We start from the raw sequence: 22,782 nt of genomic DNA on the forward strand, positions 1-22,782 counted from the left end.
ATAAGAACAGAGGCAGAGTCCGAGCATATGACCACCTGTCTAGGCTTCACCTCCTCCACCCACTTCAATGCCCAGATTATTGCCATCAGCTCTGTTGTGAATACTGACATCCCCTCAGACAGCCTCCTATTTTCAGTCACCTCCATCTTAGGGATTGTATATGCAAAACCTGCCTTCCCTGACTTAGGATCTTTGGCCCCATCTGTGTAAATTTGAAGGTGATGTTCCCATGTGCTTTCCAGCCTTTCTGCTACCATGTCACTGTAGTACGTGCTGCCCTGTTCTTTTACTGCCTCGAGTAGGCTTAGGTCTATTACTGGCGTCGGTAATAACCACGTCGGTACCACTGGCCAGTGCACTATAGGGGCCAACCCCACCGCTCCCAACTCCAGCTTCTCCATCTCCTTATTCATTTTGAAGATGAAACACTCTTGCTTGCCTTTAGCCCCTCCCCACTCCCATGCGTCTTGCAGCACTACTTTAGCTGGGTTCTCCCCTAGGTGTCCCCTGAGTTTACTGATGTACTGCATAGCCAGCTTTGTCCTCCGCATTTCTAGTGGAGTCTCTCCCATCTCAATTTGTAAAGCTGGTATTGGGGTTGTGCGGCGGGCTCCACAACACACTCTCAAGGCCTTTGCCTGTACTACATCTAACTTCTTCAGGTGACTCTTGGCTGCTGTTCCGTAGCACAGACATCCATAGTCTATCTTTGACCTGACCATTGCTCTATAAATCATTATTTGTGTTAGTTGGTCTGCTCCCCACGAGCTTCCCGAGATACACCTCATCACATTTATCACCTTTTCACATTTGCATACAATGCTGTCTATGTGCTTTTTCCAAGTTAGCCTTTCATCAAAGTGAACTCCTAGCAGTTTGAAATCCTTGACCCTCTCTATTTCCTGCCCATACATACACAGGCCACCTCCCTTGTTTCTCTTGTTCCCGAAGACAACATACTTTGTTTTTTCCACTGATATCTTAAACCCCCACCTATTTCCCCAGTCCGTTATTTTGTTTATAGCTCCCTGAATACTCTTTGTTATAAAATTAATATCTCTGCCTTTTTTCCAGACAGCTCCATCATCTGCGAACAGGGACAGACCAAATCCTGGCCCTATGTCCTGAAATATGTCATTGATCATTATATCGAATAGCACTGGACTGATTACACTCCCCTGCGGTGTTCCATTGTCAATGCTGGTCCCATCTGATAGGGCCTCACCCACTCTGACCTGTATTACCCTGTTCTTTAGGAAGTCCTGAATCCAATTTAGTAGGCGCCCTCGAATTCCTGCATCATAGAGTTTTATGGCTAGTCCCTCTTTCCACAACATGTCATAGGCTTTTTCAATGTCCAAAAACATTGCTACCAGTCCCTCCTTGTTAATCATGGCCTTCTTTATATCCGACTCCAGGGATATCACAGAGTCCATGGTGCCCCTACCTCTACGGAACCCACTCTGTACTGGGCTAAACCACCCCTGCTTCTCTAGTTTATATACTAGCCTGTCCGTCACCATTCTTTCCATTATTTTGCACAGTACTGCTGTCAGTGCTATAGGCCTGTATGATCCTGGCTTTGCAGCATCCTTCCCTGGCTTTACAATTGGAACTACCACTGCTTGCTTCCAGGCTGAAGGCAGGGTTCCCTCTTCCCATACCGTATTTATTAGGGCCAGAATCTCTTCCAACACTAGCTCCCCTACTCTCTTAAAAATCTCGTAGCTTAGACCGTCTTTTCCTGGTGCGGTTTTCCCCCCGTTCTTTATTGCTCTCCGCAGTTCTGATATAGAGAAGTGCAAATTGACCACATCAGTGTTGTCACTGTTCACTTGGAGTTTAGCTTTATGTTGGCTTAAAGTTTCATTCCTTTTTCTTATACCTTCCTCTCCAATATTCGTCCCACTGTGCACAGCCTTAAACGTACTTTCACACATTCTTGCTTTTTCTACATCGCTTTTAGCCACCGCCCCCTCTTTTTCTAACACTGGCATCCTCCTTCTCTTTTTCACCCCTGACATTCGGTGAACCGCTGCCCAGATTTCCCCTACTGAGGTCTCGACTCCTAGGCCTTTGCAGTAATTCCTCCAACACTCCTTTTTTGCCGTCTTAATCACTCTTCTAGCTCTAGCTCTGAACTTTTTATACTCTATTGCATTGTTCTCTGTCGGGCTCCTTCTCAGTTCTCTATACGCTGAGTTCCTTTCTCGAATTGCTGCTGTGCATGCCTTGTTCCACCATGGGACACTGACTCTTTCTTTAGGGTTTCTCTTGACTGGTATGCACTCCCGCGCCTTGTGCAGTAGCATTGCGCACAGGCTATCATTCCACTCATCTATGGTTCCCTCCCCATTCACACTGTCTAAATCATTGTCACACTTTTCTGCAAATTCCTCCCACTCTGCCTTGCTGTAGTCAAAGAACCCCGGTCTTGCTCGTTCTTCAGCTACCAGTGTTTTCCCAAACCTCACCAGTATTGGGTAGTGGTCACTGCCTATTGTGTCATGCTGTCCTGTGTCCAGGAAGCCCCACTCCCCCACCCTTGCCAACTCACTGGATACTATCGTTAGATCTATACAGGACTCGGCCCCTGTTCTTACATCAAACCTAGTTGGCCTTCCATCATTTGCACACACCAATCCGTATCTGTCCATAACCTCCTCCACTGTGCTCCCATTGCTGTCTTTCATCCTACTGCCCCAGAGGGGGTTGTGTGAGTTAAAGTCCCCCACCCAGATCACCGGTACCCCTATCTGCTCCATAACCTCCTCAAGTTCACTTAGGATCAGTGTACAGCAAGGGTTATAAAAGTTCACAATATTTATCCACTTATCCTTTTCCCATACCCTCACCGCCACACATTCTAGAGCAGTCTTGATTTCCACCCTTTTGTACTGTATATTTTCCCTTACGAATGTTGCACACCCCCCTCCCGTTTGTTCTTTCCTATCCAGCCTTATGCTCTCATACCCAGGGATCACAAAATCTAGACATGGTCTGAGCCAGGTCTCCTGTACACAAATTATTTCTGGTTTGTTCGGGTGCTCTTTTATCACCCTTTTAAGTTCCTGCCCATTTGCTATCAAGCTTCTTGCATTCCATTGTAATATGTAAAACACCATCAACCTAACGATCATCATCCTCATTGTGGTCTTCAGTTCCCTCTTCTATCCGCTTACTCCTGTCAGCACCCCTCCTTTCTTTTGTTGCTGCTGCCCATTCCATTTCTTTCTGCCCCATGAAGGAGAATAGCTGCTCTGGGTCTACCTGCAGTGCCTCTCCAACAACCTTTTCTGCTGCATCTACCACCATTTTGATTGCATTTGCCCGCGTTAATGGTTCCTGTGATTTCCTGGCGGTGAGTGCACACAGGACTTCTGCCAGAACCGCCATGACTACACGTTTCTCGACTCCCTGCACACCCCGCTCCATCCCCACTGGCCCGGCAGGGGGCGCCCCTGCCCTCCCTGTTTCGGCTGCTTCCACTGTTCCCCTCACTTTCCTTACTGCCTCCGCGTAGGACATTTCTCCTCCCGCTCTGACTCTCTCAACCTCCGTGGCGTTTACATGGTGTTCACATCCCCTATATGAAGTAATATGGTTACCCCCACAATTGCAGCATTTAGCCTCCGTTGCCTGACACTCTGCAAACTCATGGCTCCCTCCACACTTTCCACACCTCCTGTTCCCTCTACATGCCGCGGCTGCATGCCCAAAACGCTGGCATTTGTAGCAGCGCATTGGGGGCCGGATATATTCCTTCACTCGGAAACTCATATATCCAAGATATACTCTCGTTGGCATTATGGTCACTTCTTTTTTAAAGGTTAGCAGCACCGCCGTGCCCCCATTTTTAAACCTCCTCGCTTCCTCAACCACTGTTTCACTGTCACCTTCCCCAATTGTCTTTTCCACAATTGCTTTGTCTGTTATATCTTGGCTCACATATATCACTCCCTTGGTATTTTTCATACCGCCGCTGGGAATAAAGCATTCAATTGGTCTGCCGAGCAACTGTTTAACCTGCATTGCCTTTCGTCTCTGGCCTTCATTTCTGCAGAAGATAAGCACATTCCCGTTCATCATCACCTTCACGTTCAACACATCTCCCAGCTTATCTTTAATGTCCGCCGACAATTTAAGTGGATTTAGCCCTTTATCACTCCTATCCTTAAATTTCACCACAAACTTAATTTCAGCTACATCCGAAACCTTTGATTTTTTCCTAGCGTCGCTTTGATCTTGGCCACTCTCACCTCCACTCTCATTGTCTGACCGTACCCTTTTCTCTTGGCTCGCACTTTTAGTTTTGCTCTTATCCCCTCCTTTCCTCCCGTTTCCAGCCATAATGGCTTTATCCTGCTACTACCCTAGCTGCTGGGTCTGTTCGGAACTGTTTCGGAATACCACCGGACCTATACAGGCCGTCGGTCGGTATTCCTCCACCTTCCTCCCACACCCAAGTCCCAAAGTCTTTAGTCGCTAAAGCCGGTCAGTGATGAAATCAAACAATGTTCAAACCGTTCTCCTACTCGCGGTTCCCTGTTGCTGTGGTAACCAAACGCCACGCTGACGGAAGCACCCGAATCCTCCAGGTCTCCTCCCTCCACCGTCTCACGTCCACGCACACTGACGCTCTACGCTCGACTCCTCGCCAATCAGCCTGCGTCTGCAGTGCGAACCGTCTAGACGCCTGTCGGCGTATTGCTGCCTTATATACTCTATGATTGCTGCCTCCCACTGTTTGTATTTGGTATTACATATTTTATTATACTGTCCTTACACCAGCTTGGTTCCCAAATATGGTCCCCCCAAATTGACACCAATTAGACCCCCAATTTGAAAAGATATGCCAGGGACCCCCATAAGAGAAGATGATCCGCAACCATTTTAATTCCCCTCCCCACCCCTATTTTATGGCATTTCTATCTCTGAGACCCCACTTTGTAAGACCCCATAAGGGCACATTTGGTTCCAAACTATCATTTAGCTGGGGACCCCCTGGAACTGCTGCAAGGATCCCTTACGGCTATTCATTCATTCATTCATTCATTCATTCATTCATTCATTCAAGTTTTATTTATTCTCGAAATTACACTGAGTAATTAAACTCATTTTCAGTGTCGTCGAGTAATACAATATCATATAAAAACACATCACAATACATCAGAAGATCAGGAAAAGGAAAACAAAAGGTAGGCATATACATGTGAATTACTTTTACAAATAAAAAGCTAAAACAAATTTCAAAATTATCTAAAAACAGTTACACATTGTGGGGGTCTGTATGCCCACCAAGGTTTCAAAACAATGCACCTGGATGCACCTGCAAAAGCTGAGTCTGCAGGTCTGTGTCCAACAGAAATCCCAATAACAGCTTTCACCACTGCACTTTACTGTTCCTCCAGTTTGAGCAAGTTCCTCAATGAGATGCAAGGAAGCCCTACTTCTACTATACATGAACTACATCCAGCACTGCCGTGAACATTCTACTCCTTTCCATTGTTTATTTGGGACACTCCATCCATGAGCACATGCTTGACACTTCCTTCCGCCCCACATTCACACAGTCCAGTGTATCATGTTTACCAATGAGAGCCAGCCCAGGCCACTTGATAGACCACAGTGTCCAAACCTCTGCCTTGTCGTCATTATGACCTGGTCCCTTCTATTGTTCCCCAGTGTGGCGTTGCTCCACTATTTTGTATATCATGATAAAACCTTCCTCTCTCTTCATTCTCCCATTCGGGGCTCAAGAGGTAGAGCAGGTCGTCCAATGATCCATGGGTCGGCGGTTCGAATCCCGGCTCCTCCTGTCTACATGTCGAAGTGTCCTTGGGCAAGACACTGAACCCCAAATTGCTCCCGATGTGCTGGTTGGTACCTTGCATGGCTTCCGGTGCAATCGGCCTGATATATGATACGCAGTGATGTAAATAGGTTTTCAATTTCAATGTAATGAGTCCCGGGATGCAGGGATGGTCTTTTAGATGAGTCCCAGGGACATTTTATGAGTCCCACTTCAACGACGTTAGGAGTCATATTTTGCCATTTTTACAAATTGCAGCATTATATTCATGTAGAAAACAGAAGAATAAATGATTATTATAACTAAAGCTAGCAAAATAAACTAGAATAGAAAACAGTACAGTAGTACAGTAGGGGAGGTGGACACTTTTCAGACAGGGCATTAGTCCGACATTCATTTGCATGTCGGACTACGGTCTTCTCCCGTGCTTGCGGTTATGGTTAGGTTAGGAGATGAGGTGGGTTGTCATTTCTGGATGCAGAGGTCGTTGTTTTATTGCATCCCTTAACTATAAACTGCGTTGTGGGATGCAAAATGCTCCCTATTTTAATCTCTGGATACGATATTTATATACGGGTCATATGTGTGTGTGTGTGTGTGTGTGTGTGTGTGTGTGTGTGTGTGTGTGTGTGTAGTATGGGCTGTAATGTTTTATGATATCGTCTCCTAATCTATAGAGAGATCGACAGCCAAGGTCAGAGGTCAACAATGCAAAAGCTGAGACACCATGGCCACAAGGTCACATGTTAATTCGGTCATTCCAAACTTCTTTTGATTATTACTGATATATATATATTTACATTTCTTTTGTTATTGTTTTTTTTTTTTTTTTTTAAACCTGTGTCCTCTGAATGTCTTGATGTAAGCACACATAAAAAAATCCCCCTGGCTCTGATGTTGTATTGTTAATAACTTTGTTTGTGTTTGTATTGTATTGTTGTAAAAACAAGTAGGGCGGGCTTTAGACAGGATGTGATATGAGCATTAGGGGGCAAATAGCTTGCAGGTGTGAGAGCAACTAGTTTGATTGACAGTTTGCCACAAGACTCCACACCTCAGCAGGTAAATATAGAAATTACAACATTGGGTTTTTTTTTTACCACCAATGAATATTCAACACAATTATGTTAAAGAATTTGTTTTTAGACTGAAATACAAATATATATTATAAACCGACTGTGTCAGTCTTGGACACTGTGTTTGTTTGTATATAGTTACATGTTCAAGGCCTGTGTACATTATCCCTCCTGAAAATGGCACACGTTTTACAAGAAAAAAAGCTGCTTTTTATTTCCCAAACCTTTTAATTCCTATATCACCTGTTTTTGATTGTTCTGTGAAGCACCTTGTTTTGAAAAGTAGCCTACTAGTGTGTGTGTGCGCGCGCGCGTGTACTACAGATAAGAGAACCTGCTTGCGTTGTCGAAACAACATTACCCAACATGCAATGCTTTGAGTTGGCGAAACAACATTACCCAACATGCATTGGTCCCGTTTCCGCATCTCGCGGGCTTTGTTTTTGCTATGGCGGTCGGCTTCGAAATTCGAATCTCCTCCTTGTTGTCTTTCTTTAAACTTATTTTCAATGTTTATATAATGGAAAAATCTTTTCTGGTGCTACATTACGGGTAACTAAACTACCGCATGTTTTATAATTGTTACTTTGCAACTTCTCCAAGCCTGTAACTGTTTGTTGTAGCCTAGTGTAGATAATTTGTTGCTAAACTGAGTTTCACAAACACTGGGGGGTTAACCATCAGTAAACAGTAGGAGCATTTGGTACTACATAGTCTACAGTTGACTAGTTATATGACATTGCATCATGTTATTTATTTAACCAGGGATCCACCCTTGTTGCGTTATCTTCATGGGAAATATGCCTAATAAACGTTTGCTGTTACCAGAGCAACAAACACTCCTTTTAAACTGCCACACATCCCTTTGCACTGGTATGACAACGAGCTTTAATTAACTAAAACCGTAAGCAGTTCCAGGTAAAACCTAATGATTTTTCTTCTGACTCACTGGACGGTTACTTGACTCACTGACTCCTCAACCTGGCTGTCACTATAATCTGTTTCTAATCCCCCCCCGGATTAGGCGGAGGTTGTCGAGGAGGCCAGCGTGATGTCATCTCCAGGTGGGCTGCGGCAGCAGCAGCAGTACTCCTCGCAGTCAGACTTCTTCGCCCGCTGGATGCCCAGCAGCTCCCGCGCCGGGGTGATCCTGAACCCGTCCTCGCCGGTCCTGGCCGAGTCTTTGCGGCACAGCGTGGGGTGGGGGTCCCCGCCACCACGGGGCCCCAGTGCGGCGATGATGATGACGACGGGCCCAGACGACTCCTTCGCCTCGGACTTCGCTCCCCTGCCCGTCTCTCCCGGCGGTAGCAGCTGTGCAAGTGTTGTGGATTCTTCTGATGTTCAGGACGACGCACCACCCGCACCGCCACCGACTCAATCCTCCTCGGAGAGAACTGTGTTTAAGGGTGGCGTGGTGCAACCTATGCCGCCGTCGCCGCGACATTCGTTCGGAGATGTGCTGGCACACCAAACGGAGGAGCTGCCCCTGAGGGTGAAGCTGGAACAGGTGAGGACAGACAACAGTAGCCCCCTTTTTTTCAGGGACCCTAGTTTACATTTTCTGTAGAGTCCCGAAAAGGGGCGAGGACAGACGGGTGTTCTTACTTTTTCAGTCTGAGAACTAAAATTGAGTAAAGTACTACTGTACCTAGAGTCCCGAAAGGGGCTAGGACAGACGGGTGTTCTTACTTTTTCAGTCTGAGAACAAAAATTGAGATCACGGGTGGGGGGGGGATGACGACGACACCCTGCTTTATTTTGTCCTTACTAATTAAAGTACTACTGTACTTAATTTGTACTACTTGGAAATGGTGTGTTATTTTACATTGTCTAAATGTAGGCTTTTTAGGTTAGGTTCTATAGAGAGGAGAGAATAGACTTTACGCACGAGGAAGGTCTCACAACTGAAACGTTGCTCCCGTAAATAAGATAAAAATCACACCCGTCTGAAGTAAGTGGTGCAACTCCGTGTGGGCGCCCCCGAAACTTCCAGACCCACAGGAACGCGCCCAGGGGGCCGGGCCGGTTCCGGCGAGCCGGCCCGCGTCCGAAACGGTTGAGAAATGACAGAGTTACTGTGTGGGGGTCCCTTTACTGTACTGTACTGTCACTGTACTGTCACACCCGAAATCATCATATATATATATATATACAGTTAATATGTGTGTGTGTCAGTGATTTTCGTGCTCGGACACAGCCAGCGACGGACACAGCCACCCACAGACACACAAAGGCTGACAGCAAGTGGCAGTACTGTTCACTGTGCCGGGTATATTCTCTCCTCCCTATACTGCCTTATCGCCTACGCACCTGCTTGGAAAGGATGCAAAGAGGGTGTGCGCTAGTCTCTTCTTCACTAGGTTAGGTTCTACAAATACTACTGTTTGCATGTAAACAAAGTAAATGCTGCATAAGGAGATTATGGGCTGCAGGAGGAAGAGTTAGTACATGCGTTCTAGGAAATGTCCATAGCGTGAGAACACTGGGACTGAGCCAACCTCATTGCAAGACATGGAAGACACGACACCCATGTGCAGTTTTACTGAGCGGACATGTCTTATTAATTTGAAATTCTATGCATGCAAGGCACATATAATAAGGGGTGTCGTATTTATTCAATGTTTTTATATTTCTGATTCAAGTCCACGATATTCCCAACGACATTGATTGTTTTTTGTCTTGCTGCCTGACGTGAGAGATCTCTTGTGTGTGTGTGTGTGTGTGTGTGTGTGACTGTGTGTGTGACTGTGTGTGTGACTGTGTGTGTGTGTGTGTGTGTGTGTCTGTGTGACTGTGTGTGTAGCTGCGTCAGTGGCAGCAACACATGCAGGAACAGCTCAAAGTCCATCAGCTTGAGGAGCTTCACCGCCTGCAGCAAGACCAGCAAAGGTTGCTGGGAAGCGACGGGTCACACTGTGGTAAATGGCATCACATAAATGTCATGGATTTGTTTTAGATTTTTTCTATTAATTGAAAAAGTGTCGTTATTCCCTCTTAATATTAACCCATTTAGGCCTGACCTCAAAATCTATTTTTTTTTATTCTAAATCCTCCAATAAATATTTTCACGATTTTGTGCTACGAGCTTGTAGGTCTGCTATTTTTCAATAGCTAAAGCATAACATAATGCTAACACCAAAAGGGGTTCCCGCCCAAAATGGGTTAATATTAACAAATTAGCTAAATGTATTTATTTAAGCCATATTTTGTATAATGCAAAAGAAAGAGACCATCTACAAAACTCGCAACATTTACTACACATAATTAAAAATAATATTATTATAATCGATTATTTCTTTCCTCTAATTAAATACATTATTTTTGATTACCCCGATGCACCTGTGAATGTTATCCTACTAAATGTCAATGTTATCCACAAATGTCAATGTTATCCTCAAATAAATGTTAATGTCATTCGTATTAAATGTCACATTATTACACAGATATTTCAGAGCTGTCGGTATCAGAAGGGGACGAGAGCACCGTTCAAGCCGGCTCTCCCTGCAGAGAAGCCGTGTTCCGTTCCACAGAAGATGACCAAGAACAGAGCTTTGATGATAGTAGTCATTACGAGGACTGTGACTCTACAGTAGTATCCCACCACAGAGATCAAGACAAACACTCACATGACAGGTACTGTTTAACCCATTAAAGCAGTGGTTTTCAACCCTTTTCATATCAAGGCCCATTCTGCATTAGTTTGGGGCTGAACTATCCCTTCAAGACGATCTAAATCACTCAAGCCGCAAGCTAAAATGTCTTGTGCCAGTGCCAGCCTAGATACCCCCAGAAGATTTGTGTAAAAAAAAAAAATGTACGTGCATGCGCTTGCCTAATACACCCGAATGTTTGAACACGTGTCCTCTCCAGGCCCATCAAGCCAGGCATTGGAGGTCAGACCCAGACCTTTGAGGAGCTGTTAGAGGAACAGCTAAGGTTGGAAGAACAGAGGCTGAAGTCTGCCCAGCAGCAACAGGTTACTCAAAAATTGAAAATGTTGCGTGTGTACATATAAAGTGTGCGTGTGTGTGTGTGTGTGTGTGTGTGTGTGTGTGTGTGTATATATGAAAACAATTCAGACCGCACATGATTGTTACAAAAATTGTTAAAAAAAACAACAAAAAAAAACAATCCACTGTGAACCTTTACTGTTTGCAGTGAGTCATTTAGCTAATAATGGTATGTGTGCTTCCCATAACCCAAACGTGAAATACAGTAATCCTAACGTAAATGTTAGTTTTTTTCTTTAAAAGGATCCATTCATAACATTGTTTGTACATCTCTGTAACTACATGATCATTAATTCCTACAACAGAATTGGCAAATTAACAGATTTCTTTAAATAATCCTTGTCTTGTGTGTGTTGTTCCTTCTTCAACATGCCTTTCCCTGTGTGATCCCCGCAGAGCCAAAATGTAGCAGAGGCTGCAAGATGTCCTCCTAAGAGAGCCTTTCTGAGGCGGGGCGAGGGCCTTTCCAGATTACCTAAAAACAACCGCAAAGCTTCCTTACCCAACGGCACCAGGGAGACGCTGACGGAGCCCAATCCGCAACTCCGGGACAGGGTAGTTCCTCGTAGAAAGTCAGAGCCTGCAACGACCCAGAAAGCCACTGGCGGCACCAACAGCGGAGCCCAACGACCTCCTGTCCAGCGCAAAACCGCTGTACTCAACAAGGAAAACCGTCCCAGAGGTCCCTGCTCGCTGCCTCAAGAGGTCCGAACCAACAGCAAGCCGGTGGCGCCGAGGACCGCCGCCAAAGTTCTGGGCAGCCACCAGAGACAGAACACGGAGGGAACGGCTCATTCAGCTCTGGCCCCGAGGAAACCCGGGACTCGCCCGCCGAACGCCGTCACGAAAGAAATGGTGGCTGTCGCAACGACAGCTGGAGGCGGCAGCAAATGCCAAAATGGTGTCGGTGCCAGAGAGGACACACACGGTACCCGACAGAGGCGAACAAAGTCGGAAGGGGTCCAAGGGGAAGGCGGGGAAGTGCCTGACCATTCCTTTGAGCTGGCGTTACAAGAGAAACTGCAGCGTTGGGATACTGCCCGGGGGATGGAGAGCATGGAACTGGGAGAGTTTGAGCTGCTTGAGGAGGCTGCTGAGGAGCTCTCCTTCTCCTCAAACTCCTCCTTTGTCATGAAGGTGCCTGTTCTTTTCACCTTCTAATCTAGTAATCATTTTGCTTCATGAGAGTGTGAGAGTACACTACAGGATGTTGCTGTAGCATGATGCAAGCTGGATTTGACCAGAGAAAATCTATTTATAGGTAGTATTGATGATTACTTTTATTGGGTTCTTTCCAGAGTAGGTCTCGTTTACATCGTATCTGTGTAGTAATCCCAGACGGATTGGGAGCCAGAATAGAATACATTGGAAAACTAAACTATCCGTTTTCCCTAGTACATAAGTGTACTGGTTTTGACAATTTTCTCGTTTTTCTTTTTTGTCTCCTCTCCCAGTTTCCTAATTGTGTTTTTCTGACCGTAAGACTGGCTACTGGCTGATTGTTACAGACTCTCCCTTTTCTCTCTTCGACTCAGGTTCTTCAGATGGATCAAAAACACCGCCAGCTCCTGGGAGCCAAGGGCCTCTACCAGCGTCGCCTCTCGTCCACGCCCATCAAGTCACCCAGGCCTTCCCCTCCTAAGGCGCTGCGAAGGGCTAATAGTCTTGGCAGCAGTGGTGGTGGAGGCGGCACCTCTAAAGTCAACACCTCAGACTCACAGGCAAACAAAATAGCTGCAGATGATTATGGTGATGAAGAGACTGACACCAAGCACGGAACGGGATCGTCCGACGCCTCTGTCTGCACCAACTCGGATTTCGGGGACCAGGAAGTAGCGGTTCAACCGGCCCCACCGCCTACCTTTCCTAGCGACCAGATCTGCTTCCAGGCGCCCCTGGCGCCCAACCTGCCGTACGACAAGCGGTCGTACCAGGACGCGACGGAAGTCGACCACGGAGAGGCTGACAGCATCGTCAGCAACCCCGACGACTCCACGCTGATGGAGGACAAAGATGATGTGTTCGACGATGACGACACGTGGCACGATGTCGAGGAGGAGGAGGCCGCCGGCGGCCTGGCCAATGACAGTAGAGGACTCAGCCCTGTTTCCATGCCGACGACCAATGGGACCGCTCTGAAGAGGAAGGTGGCGATGAACAAAGGGGCGGGGCTGGATAACTGCGTGGTTTACGGCTCGGCCGTTCGGGAGCTGGATTGTGTTCCTCCTCCTCCCTCCTCCCAGCTCATGACGAGGCTGTTCCCCTCGCTGAAGCCCACAGCCCAGACTCTGCCCCCACGCCCCCAACCTGCTGCTGAAGACGCACCGGGTGAGACAAACGGGGTTAAGCTAAAATAGGTCATAATAGGTGAATAGAGATTGAAATAGAGTGCATATTGCATCCCAAAACACAGTTTAAAGTTCAGGGATGCAATAAAACAACGACCTCTGCATCCACGGGATGCACTACTGTACTACTGTACTGTTTTTTTTATTCTAGTATATTTTGCTAGCTTTAGTTATAATAATCATTTCTTCTTCTGTTTTCTACATGAATATAACCACATTATAACCATATATACAATGAAATGGGAGTTAAATGCTGCAATTTGTAAAACATTGGCAAAATATGACTCCTAACGTTGTTGAAGTGGGACTCATAAAATGTCCCTGGGACTTGTCTAAAAGACCATCCCTGCATCTCGGGACTCATTACATTGAAAACCTATTTATTTATTTATCAGTGGGTGAATGTTCTGCAAAAATAAGCCAGCGTTTTGTGGGGAAAAAGCACCCATCTACAAGCTCACGTTGCAATGAGAGCTTGTAGATCAGCTATTTTCGGCAGTCAGTGGTTACCAATACTTTTCAAAATGAGCAAAACCTTTTGTATTTACAATTTCACTCCATACAGTTACTCCTTTTACAGATTGAGTGCAGTATACCTACCCACTTACCCGAGTGGAATACTATACTATATTTTGACAAGAATGCAAATCTAAGAAATCTTCCCCAATTCCGTGTTTACACGCCTGATGTCTGGGTGTGCATTTGTGAACATTTCAGGTATAGAGGCCTTTTCTACTATGATCTGGCTTCAGTTGTATGAAGTCATTTTATGATACATGTGTCCTTTTTTGACATGTCCTTTTCAGTTTTCACCTTATATCACTGTAATCGGTGTCATGTACTGTATATTGATCTAGTAGTTTTAGAATTGGAGAAATTAACGGAGGACCACACCACATGTCATAGACGTTTCTGAAGCCTATTGTCCATAAAACAAATGTGGGGTCCATGTTGTCTGTGTCCAGGCAAGCACGTTCAGTCCAGACTGAGGGAGAGGCTGGTGGAGCTGGAGTTGGAGATTGAGCGCTTCAAGAAGGAGAACGCTGCCCTCACCAGACTCAGACAGGACAATGAGAAACTACAAGAGAACCTCAGGTACTACAAACTATGTTTTTACAAACCGTACTACAAAACTATGTTTTTACAAACCGTACTACAAAACTGTTTTTACAAACCGTACTACAAAACTATGTTTTTACAAACCGTACTACAAAACTATGTTTTTACAAACCGTACTACAAAACTATGTTTTTACAAACCGTACTACAAAACTATGTTTTTACAAACCGTACTACAAAACTGTTTTTACAAACCGTACTACAAACTATGTTTTTACAAAAGGTACAATCTTTAACAATGACTGGGGTTTTCAACTTTTCATCAATTATTCAATACTAGTCCTTACCCGTTCTGAATATATGAACAGCAAATGATGTTCAGTTTGTCCATAGTGGTGCAGCCAACATTGAGAATGAGCTGTACTGTCATGTTCGGTCACAGCTCCTTGGAAAGGGAAGTGATGTATTCAATATTAGCAAATACTACAATATTAGCAATACTAGCAAAAGCACATGCTTTTACGACAGCAGCCTGCCCTTCTATATTAAATCTGCCCAGTCTATAAATGTCTTCAAGTCTCTGCTTAAGACAAACGTATTTTTTCTGGCTTTTAATCCCGTCCGAGTCCATCCAATGTTTGTTTTACTTTAGCTTTTTATTTTTTATCTTCTGTGCTTATGTGTTCTTGTGATCGTGTTGACACTTCTCAGTTCTCAACTTCTCATGTTGTTGCTTGTTTGCTTTTGATCTCTACAGCACTTTTAAATGCGCTCTATAAATTAAGTTAGATTTTATTTGAATATTGGTGGAGGATCCTGATTTTTATGATACACTATTTGCTCTTATCCTCTTTTCTTGTTTGCTTGGCCACAAATGCCAAATATGTTTACTGTACTCTACTGTACGTATGTGACCATTTACTCTATTGACTACGGTTCATGCCATTTCCTCTGATTTCACTCTTGTAAGTCACTCTCTTGTTTTGTTTGTGTGCTCCCTGTGCAGGAAGGACCGTGCAGCGTTCGAACAGACCAAGGCGGAGGAGATGAGCAAGTTTGAGGACTACAAGAAGGATGAGAGCAGGAGGCTGCAGAAGGAACGGCGTGTGTTTGAGAGACACGCCACCACAGTGAGGGCCATGCCCGACAAGAAGGAGAGAGAGGAGATACAGGTGAGAGAGAGACACGCCACCACAGTGAGGGCCATGCCCGACAAGAAGGAGAGAGAGGAGATCCAGGTGACTCACAGACACATCTCGACACGTGACCCATGATGGGGTCCAAATATTGTATTTGTAAACATTTTTCAGAAATGGTAACTAGGGTTTAAGTGATTACTATTCTAATGATTTTAGCATATGTTGGCTTACTCCATATCACTAAGCATGTAACGATACACAACTGAACTCACGATGCGATATGTATCTCAGGGTATGGTATATGAGGGTCACGATACTCTAAACACAAAATTATTTTCCAGACAAATTACTGAAAGATCTTTTTTTTTTAAATGATTTATCCCCCCCCCACCCTGAGCTTTTTTCACAATTTTTATTATTATTAACACATTGCAAAAGTAGCATTACGTTTCATGTAAAATGTCTATATTTGTAAATCTATTTTTTTTATTAAATCAATATATATCGTCCGGATTAATATCGATATACGATATACCGTTACATGCCTACATATCACTGATCGAAAACAACCCCTCCAGGCCTTGAAACAGCAGCTGAGCTCCGTGCAGGAGGAGTTGAGGAGGCAGGAGAGCCGCTGGTCGTCGACACAGAGCCGCCTGCGACAGCAGATAGACTCCCTCAGCTCTGACAACACGGCCCTCAGAGAGGAGGTACCACTCCACTTTCTTTCACTGTATTTCTAAGGCAGTCATGATTATGATATTCCACTTGACAATTAATTGTCACTCAAATAATTGCAATTAACAATTTAACTGTGTTCCTGTCGTTGAACATTGTTCGACAAAAATGTTTGTCGACTTCCTTTTTCCACTGACTAAAACTAAATGGAAACTAAATGAAAACTAAGCTTTGATGACTAAAACTAAGACTAAATATAATACTGACAATTTCGTTAACAAATAAAAACTAGACTAAAATGTTAGGAAGGGACTAGTGGACAAGAGATCCAGTATAAGTCATTTTCCAATTGGTTGCATGCTGAAATGCTGCGACGCGCTGAGAGCTTGTAGATCAGCTATTTTCAGCAAGTGAAAAAAAACAGTCATTACGACGGCATCAAGGCCCGCCAAAATACATTTTGTTCGACTAAATAAACTGTAGATTTAGTCGACTAAAATCTTATGACATTTAGTTGACTAAAACTAGACTAACACTAAGACATTCCAGGTGACTAAAATGTGACTAAAACTAAATTAAAACTATTCAAGAGGCCATGACTAAAACTAAAATCAAAATTTGCTTCCAAAACAACACTGGAATCAAACTTACGTTTCTGTTTGCCGCATTTTGAGCTTGTAGATCTGCATTTTCCACTATTTTTGAAAATGTTTGAAAATATAAACATTTTTCTACATGGAGATGTCGACTATTGGGAAACAAATAATTGATTAGGCGATTATGTAATGACAGGTCCATGTATTTCAATGCATGTCCATTTTAGACGTCAGAGTGCACTGGTGCAATTTGTCACTCGTCTCGTATGCAAAAACCTGGTAGTGACGCTTTATGAGTTTGACCAGTCATCATTATGCCGTGCTCAAGACTACGCCGGCGAGTGTCTACCTGCCATAACTCCCATTTCATTTTATATGGTTATAATGTGGTTATATTCATGTAGAAAACGGAAGAAGAAATGATTATTATAACTAAAGCTAGCAAAATAAACTAGAATTAAAAAGTAGTACAGTAGTGCATCCCGTGGATGCAGAGGTCGTTGTTTTATTGCGTCTCTTAACTATAAACTGCATATTTTAATCTCTGGGCTATTGGGAGTAGACTGTCCACTTTAATTTAGCTTTTGTTTCAGAACATTGTTTTTTATTTATTTCCCCTTATCCCGAAGGTCCGTACGCTGGAGACCCTCCGCCTGAGTGTCTGGAAGAAGAGCCAGTCTGAAGGAGAGACGGACAGGAGGGAAAGCCTCAGTGTTCCTGCTGCAACCAAAGGGGTTAAATTTGCAGTAAGTGTGTTAGCTAAGTTGTGTGTCCATAGAGCGTCTGCGGCAGCGGTGGCCGAACGGTTTGCGGAGCGGTCTTGTTATCGGAAGGTCGCCAGTTCGAATCCCCGGACCGGCACGTTAAAATTACCACCGCTGAAGTGCCCTTGAGCAAGGCATTGAACCCCTACCATGAAATGTTCTATGAGCAGGGCCATTTTCATTTTCCTCATAGACCTTTCAAAGGCACATCATGACAATAAAGTAATAAACATTACATGTATAACATGTTTTGGGCTGATCAAATAATTAGAAAGAAGAAGAAAAAGGCAGGATACAACACTTTTTGTTTTTTTGTTTTTCTTCTTACAAATTCTTTGATCGGCCCCAAAACATTGTGTTTATTGTCATGATTTGTCTCAACTCGAGTTGTCTTTGTCCGCGACGTAAACGTCTTTAAATAAATACGTTTTGAAAAGTGTGAGGAAAATGAACAGGGAATTATTTTCTGGGTCTCTCGTCCTCCATCACAAGATGTGAAATAAGTCCAATAATCATGTGGAAATGATCACTCATTTGCCATACACAGGCCTTTTCAGAGATTAAAATTTTGTATCCCAAAACGCAGTTTATAGCAATAAAACGACGACCTCTGCATCCACGGGATGCACTACTGTACTACTGTACTGTTTTTTTTATTCTAGTTTATTTTGCTAGCTTTAGTTATAATAATCATTTCTTCTTCTGTTTTCTACATGAATATAACCACATTATAACCATTTAAAATTAAATGTGTTAAATGCTGCAATTTGTAAAAATGGCAAAATATGACTCCTAACGTCGTTGACTCATAAAATGTCCCTGGCACTCGTCTAAAAGACCATCCCTGCATCCCGGGACTCATTCTAAAAGACCATCCCTGCATCCCGGGACTCATCTAAAAGACCATCCCGGGACTCATTACATTGAAAACCCATTTACACCACTGGCCTTTCTAGGAACTGTAGTTCCTAATAATACTCTGAGTTGTCCCTAATCTCTCCTTTCCTTCCGTGTCCGACTCCAGAGCCAACTTGTCACGAGACGCAGCAGCAGCCCGCCCCAGAGCAGTTCCACAGCGGCCACTAGAGGGAGCCTAAGAGAGCCCAGTTTAGCTGCCACCAATCTGAGAATCCCCACAGGTTCTGAACTTTAATATGATAAATGTTTTCATATAGCACAGGAGCAAAGGTCCTTCATAAGATGCATTTATAGTCGCTGAATGTCCTGAAATATGTTGCCCTTTGAAATATTGTGCTTAAAACACCAAGAGGGGTTCCCGCCCAAAATGGGTTAAGTATGTTAGTGTGCCATGTCTTTGTGTGCAGTGAAGGTGTGTTGCGGACGGTGCTGTTCATCTGGTCTCCCTGCAGGCTGAACCTCATTTAGCCTCACCGTGTTGTTGTTGTGATTCATCTGGTCTCCCTGCAGGCTGAATCTCATTTAGCCTCACCGTGTTGTTGTTGTGATTCATCTGGTCTCCCTGCAGGCTGAACCTCATTTAGCCTCACCGTGTTGTTGTTGTGATTCATCTGGTCTCCCTGCAGGCTGAACCTCATTTAGCCTCACCGTGTTGTTGTTGTGATTCATCTGGTCTCCCTGCAGGCTGAACCTCATTTAGCCTCACCGTGTTGTTGTTGTGATTCATCTGGTCTCCCTGCAGGCTGAACCTCATTTAGCCTCACCGTGTTGTTGTTGTGATTCATCTGGTCTCCCTGCAGGCTGAACCTCATTTAGCCTCACCGTGTTGTTGTTGTGATTCATCTGGTCTCCCTGCAGGCTGAATCTCATTTAGCCTCACCGTGTTGTTGTTGTGATTCATCTGGTCTCCCTGCAGGCTGAACCTCATTTAGCCTCACCGTGTTGTTGTTGTGATTAATCTGGTCTCCCTGCAGGCTGAACCTCATTTAGCCTCACCGTGTTGTTGTTGTGATTCATCTGGTCTCCCTGCAGGCTGAACCTCATTTAGCCTCACCGTGTTGTTGTTGTGATTAATCTGGTCTCCCTGCAGGCTGAACCTCATTTAGCCTCACCGTGTTGTTGTTGTGATTCATCTGGTCTCCCTGCAGGCTGAACCTCATTTAGCCTCACCATGTTGTTGTTGTGATTCATCTGGTCTCCCTGCAGGCTGAATCTCATTTAGCCTCACCGTGTTGGTGTTGTGATTCATCTGGTCTCCCTGCAGGCTGAATCTCATTTAGCCTCACCGTGTTGTTGTTGTGATTCATCTGGTCTCCCTGCAGGCTGAATCTCATTTAGCCTCACCGTGTTGTTGTTGTGATTCATCTGGTCTCCCTGCAGGCTGAACCTCATTTAGCCTCACCGTGTTGGTGTTGTGATTCATCTGGTCTCCCTGCAGGCTGAACCTCATTTAGCCTCACCGTGTTGGTGTTGTGATTCATCTGGTCTCCCTGCAGGCTGAATCTCATTTAGCCTCACCGTGTTGTTGTTGTGATTCATCTGGTCTCCCTGCAGGCTGAATCTCATTTAGCCTCACCGTGTTGGTGTTGTGATTCATCTGGTCTCCCTGCAGGCTGAATCTCATTTAGCCTCACCGTGTTGGTGTTGTGATTCATCTGGTCTCCCTGCAGGCTGAACCTCATTTAGCCTCACCGTGTTGTTGTTGTGATTCATCTGGTCTCCCTGCAGGCTGAACCTCATTTAGCCTCACCGTGTTGTTGTGATTCATCTGGTCTCCCTGCAGGCTGAACCTCATTTAGCCTCACCGTGTTGTTGTTGTGATTCATCTGGTCTCCCTGCAGGCTGAACCTCATTTAGCCTCACCGTGTTGTTGTTGTGATTCATCTGGTCTCCCTGCAGGCTGAACCTCATTTAGCCTCACCGTGTTGTTGTTGTGATTCATCTGGTCTCCCTGCAGGCTGAACCTCATTTAGCCTCACCGTGTTGTTGTTGTGATTCATCTGGTCTCCCTGCAGGCTGAACCTCATTTAGCCTCACCGTGTTGTTGTTGTGATTAATCTGGTCTCCCTGCAGGCTGAACCTCATTTAGCCTCACCGTGTTGTTGTTGTGATTCATCTGGTCTCCCTGCAGGCTGAACCTCATTTAGCCTCACCGTGTTGTTGTTGTGATTCATCTGGTCTCCCTGCAGGCTGAACCTCATTTAGCCTCACCATGTTGTTGTTGTGATTCATCTGGTCTCCCTGCAGGCTGAACCTCATTTAGCCTCACCGTGTTGTTGTTGTGATTCATCTGGTCTCCCTGCAGGCTGAACCTAATTTAGCCTCACCGTGTTGTTGTTGTGATTCCCTAAACAGTGAAGAAGAGTAGCATGAGGAGGCCTTCAGCACCCGCGTGTCTGTCCTCGGACCTGGGTCGGATCGTGGAGGAGAGGCCCGCGCGTCGTTCCTCGGACCTGGGTCGGAGCGTGGAGGAGAGGCCTGCGTCCTCCAGAACAACCCAGGACAAACCGCAGAGCCAGGAACCCATAAACAACAACACAACCTCCCCTGTAAGAACAACAACACGCACCTACAGAACCAGAACCACACAGCCCAGAATCACAGTTGAGTTGAACCCATTTAGGCCTGACGTCGACATTAAAAAAAAAAAAAAAAAATCCTGACAGTTTTCTGAGAAACCTTATGTTTCTGTATCAGTGGTGCTCAATATTTCATGTCAAGGACCCCAAAGGTTATATGTAATATGCCTCCGCCCCCCATCTGAAAATATCATGTTCCAGGGACCCCCAGAAGCAAAGATTTGAGTTAAAATGTTCACTCTGTAATAATATAAATTCAAAGATTTGAGGCACATTTTCACGATTTAAAAAAAATAGCAGACCTACAAGCTTGTAGATCTGCTATTTTTCAATAGCTAAAGCATAACATGATGCTTAAAACACCAAAAGGGGTTCCCGCCCAAAATGTGTTTACATTATCATGTGTACGCTGGGCACCATCTTGGATTCAAATCTCTCTCTCCCCTTGTTCTTCTCTTTGCACACAGACGCTGCTCTGTGAAATGGAACAACCAACGGTGTTCAGCCAACCAGAGTCTGGCCAGGAACTCAACACACATTCTGATGGAAAGGTGAGAGCGTGGGAAGAACACAGCCATCAAAATGGGACAGTGTTTTATTCACTTAACACCCCTATACTAAATACTTTGTTCATTTGGCAGGTGGATCTATACTTGGTCAGCTCCTTTCTTCCTTTAACACCAAATCACTTAACAGTTTGACTCCATAAAATGCATTACCCGCTATTTAATCAAATATTCTACGCTGCCGAGATTGTTTTATTACCTTTTAGAGCATACGCTGAAGTATTTGCAGCTTTCAACGACGAAAATCAATGCGCTACAGGGTCCGCCTCTATGAGGCATTGTAGTCCAAACAAACCCCCCCCGTCCACTTACATTGAACTCAATTTCCCAGAAGCCTTAGCAGCCCAGATGATGACTTGATTTCCGGTTTCGTCATCATAACGCGACGGCCTCGTCATCGGGTCCCGGATAAATCAGCTGTATCTTTTTAATTATTATAAAACGCATTAAACAAATGTGGGGTGCATACTTAGTTTAGACTAGTCATTGGTTAGACTAGGGACACAAGCGTTCATGTGGCTAAAAGATGCCCGTCTCTAGAAACGACACTGCTGTTCTGGGCTCCAGTCTCTTAGTATTCCTCTCAACTAATGTCTTTCTCCAAAAAAAAATCACACCCATCTGTACTGTACTGTACTGTACTGTACTGTACTGTACTGTACTGTACTGTACTGTACTGTACTGTACTGTACTGTACTGTACTGTACTGTACTGTACTGTACTGTACTGTACTGTGTGTGGCTGTGTGTTAGGCTGTGCAACAGTGACACTTGGTGGTGAACAACAGTTTTCTGAGAAACCTTATGTTTCTGTATCAGTGGTGGCTATTTCTGTGCTCGTACACAGGGACACAGCCACACACATACTGTAGCTGTCTATAGGAGTGGTTGCACCACTCAACCAAAAAATAAACCAGGGTCTTTTCTTGTTCTTCAGATTGAGACGGTCCTTCCGTGCGGTGGAAGGCTCCTCGTCTTCCCCAACGGCACCAGGAAGGAAGTGTCGGCCGATGGACAGGAAGCAAAGGTCACGTTCTTCAATGGGGACACCAAGCAGGTCATGGCTGACCAGAGAGTGGTGAGCACGTTGGTTTTAACGGTTATGGCTGACCAGAGAGTGCTGAGCACGTTGGTTTTAAAGGTTATGGCTGACCAGAGAGTGGTGAGCAGATTGGTTTTAAAGGTTATGGCTGACCAGAGAGTGGTGAGCAGATTGGTTTTAAAGGTTATGGCTGA

General features: G+C 44.9%; 1 protein-coding gene across 3 annotated transcripts in view; it reads left to right on the forward strand.

The window, feature by feature from the left end:
• The first annotated feature begins 6,800 nt into the window (after positions 1-6,800).
• cpap (centrosome assembly and centriole elongation protein) overlaps positions 6,801-22,782 on the forward strand; it is a 29,010-nt gene continuing 13,028 nt past the window's right edge. Inside the window, exons 1-15 of one of the 3 annotated variants that reach the window (XM_079519274.1) lie at positions 6,801-6,874; positions 7,913-8,398; positions 9,695-9,809; positions 10,335-10,524; positions 10,762-10,867; positions 11,298-12,038; positions 12,437-13,229; positions 14,215-14,344; positions 15,314-15,479; positions 16,025-16,156; positions 17,350-17,466; positions 18,509-18,623; positions 20,758-20,951; positions 21,449-21,532; positions 22,484-22,624. In XM_079519274.1, the coding sequence (XP_079375400.1) occupies positions 7,940-8,398; positions 9,695-9,809; positions 10,335-10,524; positions 10,762-10,867; positions 11,298-12,038; positions 12,437-13,229; positions 14,215-14,344; positions 15,314-15,479; positions 16,025-16,156; positions 17,350-17,466; positions 18,509-18,623; positions 20,758-20,951; positions 21,449-21,532; positions 22,484-22,624 (3,483 nt within the window). In that variant the 5' untranslated portion in view covers positions 6,801-6,874; positions 7,913-7,939. Of the gene's footprint in view, positions 6,875-7,266; positions 7,441-7,912; positions 8,399-9,694; positions 9,810-10,334; positions 10,525-10,761; positions 10,868-11,297; positions 12,039-12,436; positions 13,230-14,214; positions 14,345-15,313; positions 15,480-16,024; positions 16,157-17,349; positions 17,467-18,508; positions 18,624-20,757; positions 20,952-21,448; positions 21,533-22,483; positions 22,625-22,782 lie in introns of those variants that run through there. The other 2 variants (XM_079519273.1, XM_079519275.1) reach the window with 2 other exon arrangements.

Source organism: Electrona antarctica (assembly GCF_951216825.1).
Source record: "Electrona antarctica genome assembly, chromosome: 13".
Lineage (NCBI taxonomy): Eukaryota > Metazoa > Chordata > Actinopteri > Myctophiformes > Myctophidae > Electrona > Electrona antarctica.